General features: G+C 39.5%; 1 protein-coding gene across 5 annotated transcripts; it reads right to left on the reverse strand.

The window, feature by feature from the left end:
- Positions 1–499: 499 nt before the first annotated feature.
- Best1 (Bestrophin 1) lies at positions 500–9,776 on the reverse strand. Of its 5 annotated transcripts, none has more exons than XM_070216976.1 (8): positions 9,461–9,776; positions 6,468–6,675; positions 5,312–5,422; positions 4,076–4,832; positions 3,773–4,015; positions 2,090–2,753; positions 1,939–1,983; positions 500–1,101 (listed from the first exon to the last, which is right to left on the reverse strand). In XM_070216976.1, exons 2-8 carry the CDS (start codon positions 6,536–6,538, stop codon positions 773–775), a joined length of 2,220 nt encoding a protein of 739 aa, XP_070073077.1. In that variant the 5' UTR covers positions 6,539–6,675; positions 9,461–9,776; the 3' UTR covers positions 500–772. The 5 variants fall into 5 exon arrangements, with proteins under 5 accessions (XP_070073077.1, XP_017002549.2, XP_017002550.2 ...); XM_017147060.3 differs by having other exon boundaries at positions 3,632–4,015; XM_017147061.3 differs by having other exon boundaries at positions 3,632–4,015; positions 9,455–9,776.
- Between the last annotated feature and the right edge of the window lie 12 nt (positions 9,777–9,788).

Here is a 9,788-nt window from a genome sequence, read left to right on the forward strand (position 1 = left end):
TGCCAGGATTAAGTATTTCTTGTTTTTTTATCTTCAATTGTTTTGAAATCTAATCATTAAATTTAAGTGCGAAATCTATTACCTAATTACACCAAAAGTTCAAACAGTTTAATATTTTAATTTCACAAATAAAAAAAGTCTTGTTATTATTTATGTAAGTCTTTTATTTCGTTATCAAATTTTAATTCTCTAAAAATACTTAAAAGTTTGAGATTCCGTCAACAAAGCCAATAGTCGCTGCTAATTTAACTGGTATCCAAAGTTTTTCACTCTCTGGACTTAATTAAATAAGCCACATAAAAATAAATATTATTTAAAAATGTTTATTTTAAATTTCAGCCAACAAAGTCAATATTCGCTGCTAATTAAAGTTTTTCAAATAAATCCTTTAGGTTTTCAAAAAAATTTACAATTTAACTGCCAACAATTTTAAAGTAATTTTAAGAATTTCATAAATAATCAGCGGGAACCCAGTTTTAAAATAAAAAACAAATTGTGAGCCATTTACAAAATTACTTATATTTGTAAAATTCAAAAACTTTCTACTTAGATATTAGTATTTGTGTTATTAACTGCGTTAATTAGGTCCATCATCACTCGAGCTCGTTTAGAAGTTATGAGCATTCTTAAACTGTCCGTAACTCTGCGTATTTTCAATGTCAGCGGCATACACGTATATAGTATAGGTAAATTAGCTTAGCAGCTTAGGTAAATTAAATAATGCACTAGACTTAAATTAGGTAAGTGTACGAAACAAAATACTAGGGGTCCTTCAACTCCCGTTGACGGCGTCCTCCGACTTCATCGTCGAATTGGAAAGGAGCTCTCCGCCGGCCAAAAGATCGGCACTGGATGCAACTGAAGGCAGATGGGCCTGCTGCACGGCCACATTCACTGGGATCATTGGGACCATCGGCACGGCCGTGGTCTCCATTCCCGGAGCGGTGCTAATGGTCCGGGCCAGATTCTTCTGCTGTCGCATCAGTTTCTCCTTCTCGCGAGCCGCCTTCAGCTTATCGAAATCATCGCCCTCGTCCTCGGGCTGCGCAGCTGCTGCATTGGCCAATAGATCGCTGGAGGACCTCAGGTCCATATTTTCCACTGCAAAAATATATCGTAAGTTTTAGCGACATGTATTTATTGGCTAAAGAAATCAATGGCAACGTGCAACGTCTAACTGGCTAGGACTAATGCTAATGCAAGGCGGGTACCAATATAAAGTTGGAATTACGGGTTGTTGGTTACCTACTTGACCAGACAGAAACAGAAACCTTTTCTGCGGCCTTACGTAGTACAAAAGTATTAAATTTGAAGGGCTAAGCTGGGGTTAGTACTCAATATCTGGGCATTGCTTTCAAAAACTCATGCCAATTGCTTAACAAAAGTGTACAAAAACTAAAAAAATATAAGGAAAATATTATACCTTCTGAGAAAATTATAAGAAAAATACTCAGGTGCGGTTGCATTTTAAGTAATTTTAGTTTTAGGCCAGCTTAGTTAAAATAAATGTAGGTTTAAATCAATAAATCGGTTAAATCGGTTAACAGAAATTAGTTTTAAGATTATTTAATTAAATTTTAATTTAATGCAAAACTAGCTAGTTTTTATTTATATTGGGACGAAGTTACAGGATTTGAAACAATTATTAGGAAACCTTTAATTTAATTTGGAAAATTAGTTTTTTAAATAATAAAATCGAAATCATTTTCAGATACAGAAACAACTAACATAATAAACTAAAATAATAAAATGCTCTATTTATTCCGAGCACTTTTTAATGGGTTGTGGAAACGAATCACACCTGTTACAAAAATTATAGAGAATCAACAAAAATCAAACAAACAACATTAAAAACGGGGGAAAATCAGCAACGATTACGTAGAAGAGCAAGCTAAAATATTCGAACAAGTTAATACGGCCAATGGATGTGAACTTTACCGGGCGTGACGAACCACCTGAAAACCTGCGGTGCATCGGGCCTCTCTTTAAAAGTTCCCGAATTTGTTGAAAATGAAGATACACAAATGTTAAAAATGAGAGTTTAAGAAGCGGTTGGGCATTCTAATGGTGAAGAATCTGTGTGACTCACCTGTCTCCCGGCTGGCGGCCTTTTGGGGATCGTACAGGGACTTGGAGCTCTCACCCACAGGGGAACTGGGTGCAGTGGCTGCGTTGGAGAGGAGCAAGGGACTGCCTCCCGCTGGGGCTGAAGTACTGAGCAGTGCATCCACTCCGCCCGGTGGGAATAGATTGGGTTCGTACTGGGATTGGGCACGATTATAGGAGGGCGCACGTGTTGGTATATCCACGGGTTCCGAGTGGGCCGGTGGTGGCTGTAGCGGCACAGAATTGGTGGCTGCTCCCGAAGACGAGGCTGCCCCAAATATATCCATGACATTGGGTCGCGGCTCATTGGCCCGCATGGACGTAATGGTGGCCTGTTCATCCACCTCCTCGATGACTTGCTGCGTAATCCTCAGACTGCCAGCTGGTTTTCCCGCCGACGTAGCCGATCCCACAACTCCGCCCGAGAGACTCGCCGAACTGGCGCTGGCTGGGAACTTGTACGGCTGATCCTGACTGGGCGTGGCCGATCCCGGCCGGCTGTCATCGCGACTCAGGAAACGCTTGAGGGCCGAGGCCACAGTATTCACCCGGGACAGAGTACCCGAGACACTAACAAGCGACGGCGAGGAACCCAATCGCATTTTGCCATTTCCGGCCGAGAAGTGTATGCCACTGGCATCATCAGCCTGATTTAGGGATAAGAAATAACATATATTAGATACAGATTTATTCCTAGTGATTAGTGGATAGATTATTTTCTTAGTTCCGCTGTGCCCGGATTACTTGAAACCATTCAGTGCTCAAAAGTCAGTGCAGCAGAAAGCATTTGAAAGTCGTGCAGTGCGAGGTGCTGTTAGAGGCTTTAGGCTGTGGACAGATCTTTTAGACAATTAGAATCAAAAGTTAGTATTCACATTCTTAAAGCATAGAGACACAAACACCGTTGTAAGATTATGGTTAGACCGGAGATAGGGCACAGTAAAATGTACTCAAAGGAATAGAATGAATAAGAGTATAAAATAAGTGATTAAACTTAAAAACATAAATTCGTAATAACTAGTGGAAAAATGAAATGACAAAATAAAATTCCTTTCAAACTAATCTACAATTCTTAATGATTTATTTTAAAAACATTTTTAAGTTCAAAAATAAATCACTTTGGGTTCATCTTTTCCGAGAAGCGATTTTTAGATCACCGCCAAGTGGATAGACTCATTAGTAAGGCTTATCAACTAATTAATTGAATAAATACTTGAGCTTTTACTGTGCCCACCCCTTAGAAATAGTTATACACACTCTGTACATCTAGATTAGGTTTTATATATACCAAGCACCGTTGTGATTCAGAATGCCAATGAGCGAACTGTGATCCCACAAAAGCAATGTTTCTTTGTGTATAATAAGAAAAAGAGGTTAGAAACTTGTAATTTCGGTTTCGATTTGGATTTAGTTTTGACTTGGATCAGATCGCAGGACGAGAGATGATGAATTTGGTTAACCAATCGAGAGTCAGGTGCCAATGCTTCGTAAGGCTAGGGAATGCGGCCAACGTTTTGATTCTAACCTCCTCATCTGGCGAGCCCTTGGGAAAGTCATAAGTAACGGACTGGACCCCGGAGTCCCCAGCCGGAACTTGAACTTGTCCCTGACCCGGGGCCTTCGCATCCGCGGCGGTGGCGGCGGGGTCACCATTAGCATTACCAACCATTTCATCGATCCGCACGGACGACATAGTCGAGGGCATGGCCGCATTCTTGGGCACCTCGATCTTGGCAGTGGACGGTTCCGGATGATTCTCCCTGAACCGCTCGGCAGCTATTGTGTAGGGCAGCTCATTGGGGAACACCTCGTCCCAGTACTGATCCTTTAGCAGCTCCGGATGGTCGTGGTGCATCTCGTCGACGATCAGATAGGACACCTGCAGGTTACGATCCACCATCCAGTTGACCTGAGTAATATATATTCTATTAGTTTTTCAGAGAACTTATTATTATATTATCTTAAATACCTCAAAGTCATCATCGTCCTCGCCAAATGGATTGATGAGGGACTCGGCCACCTTGAGCCAACCCATGTAGAAGAAGAACTGCAGCGTTGTGAAGACCGGAAAGTACAGGTCCACCTTGTTCAGGTATGTGGTGCTGCCCACCACCTTGCCCTCGGTCCATTGCTGACCCATGCAGCAGGTAAGGAAGTACGAGTAGACCGCCAGGGTCACCACTTGGGTGTAAACTAGGGGTACACTAATGGTATCATAGCTGATAAGGAGTCCACACTGTCCACGGAACTTGTTCAGCTCGTCGATGATCGTCTTCACGGCAAAGTCATCACGAATGCGACCCTCCTTTCGGGCTCTTGTTATAATGCTAGCGGCCCAAACGATGGGCAACCAGTGCTTCGAAGGCCTGGGAAAGGCCTTGTTCATGGTCTCTATAATGGCTTTTTCATTATCGTTCAGTAAACCCGCTTCCACAAGATTACTGAGCCCCGGGAAACGCTTCTTCACCCTTGGCGAAACATTCGCCAGGACCATGGTCAAACACAGGCACACATAACGCATAATTGTACGTCTCATCATGCGTCCTCGCTCGTCCTGGCCATGAACATTCGAGCTGACAAACACGGCAATGGGATCGGGCCAGGGAATGGAGGTATATTGGTTCCACCAACGGGTCATCACAATCGAGACATAGAAACCCAGCACAAAGGACAGGGGGATGAGTTCTCTATAACTATCACAGTACTGGACAATGGCCTCAAAGGTTCTGAAAGAAAGTAAGTAATATTAGTAATATAAAAATTATGACTTCCACTAAAAGATCGATGGAGAAATTAATTTATATGTCAGGTTTTACTATGAACTGATTTTATTAGCACCTTTATTAAATTGTCAACAACATTTTTTTAGATGTTTCTCTAAATCATTAGGATTTTAGGTCACATTTTGTAGTTTCTTTTGCCCTTTTAAAGCCTTTTACGTAAACGATGACTGACAAATAGAAGGCAGTTAAGTTAATCTGCTTATCTTAGTTTGTAAATATTTACACATTTTATTATTTAAACTTGATATTTAAACAGAAAATATTTGCACAAGTTATAATTTCTGGAATTAATATAATCCCTCATGTATGTATAAGGCAGTTTTCTAGACCCTACTTTGTTATACAGACTTTTAGATAATTTTCAACAATGGTACGTTTTCTTATTTTCTCTTCGATCTCTTTTTGAACTTGTCAATACTCACTCTTTTTGGGTAGCGTTCAGGCCGAAACGGTACACCATGTTGATGGCATAGTAAATGGTCAAAAAGGCCAAAAGATCTAGCCAGACCAGCTTGTAAATGCTTCCGCGCCATCTGAAAACAGGTAATGAGTTTATTGAACATTCAAATTGGCAATTATTCCGCACTCGACTTCTTCGACATCAGCCTTTATAAATAGACCGTTCACATCAAACTAATCAGCATACCACTACCGGCCCTTATCAGGCCATAACAATAATTTCTGCTATGGATTCGTTCCAGATTCCCCACTTGACTTTCGAATTTGCCTCCATTGACCAGCGGCACCGGGTCTGCGGATGATACGTCATGGCGAATTTAACCTGCTGATATGGGCCGATAATTTTGGCCACTTGTTGTTGACACAAAACGTCATAAAAATACATGGAGCCCTCGAAATATAAACATTGTCTGTAGAAATGTGCTTTCTGCCTGACATGACGTCCAGACGATATTTATAAAGCTTATCAGGTCGAATATAGCGTGATATAATGAACAATCAAACGATATCTTATAACGAAGAAAAGGTACTTCTGTCAGAACCAAAACAAAATTTTATGGTTATTTTTTGGAAATTTTGGAACACACGCGTCTTATGGAGAAGAACCAGTGAATCATGATGGGAGATTCCCTTTGACCATGGCGTATTGTTATTGACCATTATTAACCGATATCAACAGCAGCTTAATTAGATCATCAAACTATTTAACTGGCAGCCCCGTGGATTTTATGACAATCGACCTTATTATCAGCAATATATAAATGGGGAAAATGCGTAGGGGAAAAACTCAATCCCCCGTTCATTATTAAATTATAATTCAGGCAACAAGCCATGACAGATGTCAGAGTTATGACTACACGGGTCTAGATTACACGTTTCGTGTGGAGGGGGATGGGATGGCGAGGGACTTTTGTGGCAATTGCAGTTTGCCATATGAAGGAAAATGGAAAAGTTCTGTAATTTGCATTCGCCGCAATTGTGTTTCTCGGCTGGTTATCCCATCCAATTGTCCAGAGTGTGTCAATGCTCTATAATTAGCAAACGAGCTAACAATTTCGCACTGTACTCCTATATCTGTCGATCGAAGTGAAGTGTATATAAGACCTTAGCTTTACTCACCTGAGAAGCAATTTAAGAAAACAGCCAAAGCCGCGACAAGTGGCCACTTCACCTGTGTACGTTATTGTCATTTTTCTCTCCTGTTTTTTATTTCACCTCCAATTTAGTTTTGTTTGTAGTGCTCTTTTATAGCTGAGATTGTTGTTCCGACCCTCTTATCGCGTCCCACACATCGCTGTTTGTCGAAAACGAAAGTTCCACTCTTCACCTGAAACCAAATAAGATAGAACAGAATTTTTTATAGAGCTCTCGGGGTTATGTAATAACAGAGGAAGTACAAGCAATTACTCATAACAGTACCAGGAATCGTTGACAGAGCTTTTATAACCAGTACAATAATGCAATTTGAAATTCTAAAATCGATAGTTTTTCACAATTAGACATGCGACGAAACTACCGAAGGAAACCTGCAGCGCGGAAAACAATTGAAATGCATTTAACATTTAACAGAAAAGCAACAGCTTCGAGCTGATTATATTAATTGCTGCAATTTATATAGCCTATGGCACAAAAGCCCCGATGCATGTTCAGATATTTCTCTTTATACATATATATAGTATGTGTATCTGAAACACTGTGAGCTGCGAAAATGCTCAACTTTGCGTGTGGGCGATGTCAAAGTCATCGTTTGAGCGTTTAAGCGGTCTCCATTTGATTTCGAGAGGTGTCTCTGGGGGTCAGCCTCCAACGATTAGATACCAATTAACCAAACAAACAGACTCAAAGTTAAACTTCGATTGCCATCTAGTGACTACTGTGAATTTCGGAGAATAAATGGGGGAAGTACATTATGTACTAAAGGCCAAGATGAGCTCATTGAGTTAGGTTTTCCTCATATAGAATTTTGTTTATCTCCCTTCCACATACTCTGATGAATTTCCGTCACAAAAAGAGAGACAGAAAAATGGGAGAATTTCGGCGAACCGGTGAGCTAATGATCAGAAATCACACCACGAACTCGGCTCCGAGCTCAAATTATATTACCAAGACCGATCCGACCATGTGCCATGTGATCCCGGCCTTTCTGGTGGGGAGAACATGACATCATGTATCGGTCTGCTTACTTTAGAGGGGTTCGCTAGGTATGCTGTGCTTAAAACCGATCGTTTGTTACACACAGGAAGAAATAATTCGAATTTTCAATGACGTATTAGAAGTAATTTAAAAAGCATAAAAAATTAAATTTATTTACTGAAAAAACTAACTAAAAACTAAAAATATCTTTGATTGTAATAATATAGGTACTTTTTGTATATTTCTTAAAATTATTTAAAATTAAAAAAATAATATATGATTTTCTGTGTATGCTTCTATACATTTAGTTTGATTTATTTCTGGCTTGGCTCACAAAGCTCATAAAAAAAACAATGAAATGACGTAGCTCGCTGATTACTAGTTCGAATTTGATTAGGCAGTCAAGGTAACTCATCGGTTTTAAGGGTTTATTACTTAACTATTATTTAAATATGAATTTCAAAAGTCTGTTGATTTATCACTTCCTCGTAGTCAGTGGGAGCTGAAATAGCAAACGTCTGAGAGCGTCTTAAATTCTGGGTAAACAAAAGAAAAAGCGATAAGAACGAGACTTTCGACTGGATATATAGTGGGTATAAAACAAATAAGCTAATTTATCGTATATGCGAGCGAAGTGTGCAAGTACACAGAAACAGACAAAAGAATAGTGATGAATGTTGGATAAATAAGATATTAGAGTCTAGTCAAGGGAAAAAAACATTACAATTAGTTTTGGTTAATCAAGGGAAATCCCAATTTTGGATTTCAAATTCTTTTTAATTCTAATATCTCAACCGCAGCTGTATGATTGGATCGCAGTAAATAAATTTGCTCTTGCCGAATGCAACAAAGGCGGATCATTCATTGTTTTTGTTCAACTATTGGCATTCAGAACTTGACCCTCCTTTTTTTACAGGGTAGTCTCCAAGCCGAACCCTTCTCGATATTTCATCATCCCAAAGTGGCACTCGAAGTGATAAATAATCCACTGTCATTTTGCTGATTTCTTTGTCTCATATTGTTTATTAAGCAAACTTATCGATGCGTTGGCTTCGCGAGAACTGACCTCTTCTCTTGCTTTTATATAATGCATTTCGTTTAAGGGACGCAATATTTGCAGATCAGACTTTCAACGTCAACATTGTTGACCTATAAAGATATATTGGTCATATTTACAGAGACTTGTCGCTGTTCTTTATTTCCATTAGCATAATATTCAATATTCGTTACACTGATTCAAACTTGACGACAACATTCGAATTCAAATGGCCGAGGTTAATGACTTTTTCGGCGTACATTCGGCCGGCGACTTTCGAGAGTTGTCAGTGGGCCAGAAAGGCGCGTGGCTAAATTTAAATTATTCTCGAGTGAGAGCACACTGCATTTTATTAAAATTCTTGGCACTACAGACATTTGGCGTAGGAAGAAATAGAAAATTAAGCAGACGACAGTGGGAAGTAGTTAAAGTGGGTGATACAACCTCTAAAAAAATTTAAATGTGTTCAGGAACCTTTAAAATAATTTAATTTTCCTAAACCAAATTTGTTTATCTGTTTTACTTGACTTTTAGTTATGTTTGTTGAGTGTAATGGTTAAGACTTTAAAGTTTAAACTATTACATTTTCACATTTTGATTTATGATTTTTTTTCGCTTAGCAATGGTGTTATCTGTGGTGAAGTTTATTAATAGCTTCCTTTTGGTCGCCCAAGTAATTTGCGTAGAGATTGCAGTTGCAAAACCAAAATGGATGAGTCACTGGGAAACATATGTACAATGTACATTGTACATATATCCACAGTAAATATGCCATATACTTAAGGGCATTGTGGATTTTAGTTGATTTTTACATTTTGACTTTGAGCCATTTCGGGACTTGCAATCGATTTTAAATTCGCTCGTCACGCGTTTGAAACTGATTTCAGTTGTTATTCCTGGCGGTGCACTGTTATTAAATCGCTCCATGGTCACTTACACTTACATCTATTTGCTTGGATTCACGGCACGCAAGCGGCGAAACAACAATAAAGTTAACAAATTGGCAGGTAGCAAAAATAAAAGGTAGCAGAAGGGCTTTGTTGTTGTTTTGGGTTTTATGTACGTTTATTTTCTTCACTTGGCCTTTATGCTTCACTATTTCACGTCGTCGTTGCCGCTGAACTTCTTACACAAACACAAGCATGGGCACAAACACACGGACAAAGACAGAGGCGGCCATTCAACAAAAATCGCGTTGTTATGCTTTTCCGTTTCTGGCTAGCAGCCCTTATGATATTTTCGGCCACTTCCGCGCTCAACGACCGCCACTG

This window comes from Drosophila takahashii, chromosome 3R (assembly GCF_030179915.1).
Source record: "Drosophila takahashii strain IR98-3 E-12201 chromosome 3R, DtakHiC1v2, whole genome shotgun sequence".
Taxonomy (NCBI): Eukaryota; Metazoa; Arthropoda; class Insecta; order Diptera; family Drosophilidae; genus Drosophila; species Drosophila takahashii.

Coding starts and splice junctions, on each gene's coding strand:
- Best1 (XM_017147060.3), bottom strand. CDS start 6,538: ATGACAATAACGTACACAGGTGAAGTGGCCACTTGTCGCGGCTTTGGC. Junction 5,423..6,467: donor TTTCTTAAATTGCTTCTCAG/GTGAGTAAAGCT, acceptor ACCTGTTTTCAG/ATGGCGCGGAAGCATTTACA. Junction 4,833..5,311: donor CTGAACGCTACCCAAAAAGA/GTGAGTATTGAC, acceptor ACTTTCTTTCAG/AACCTTTGAGGCCATTGTCC.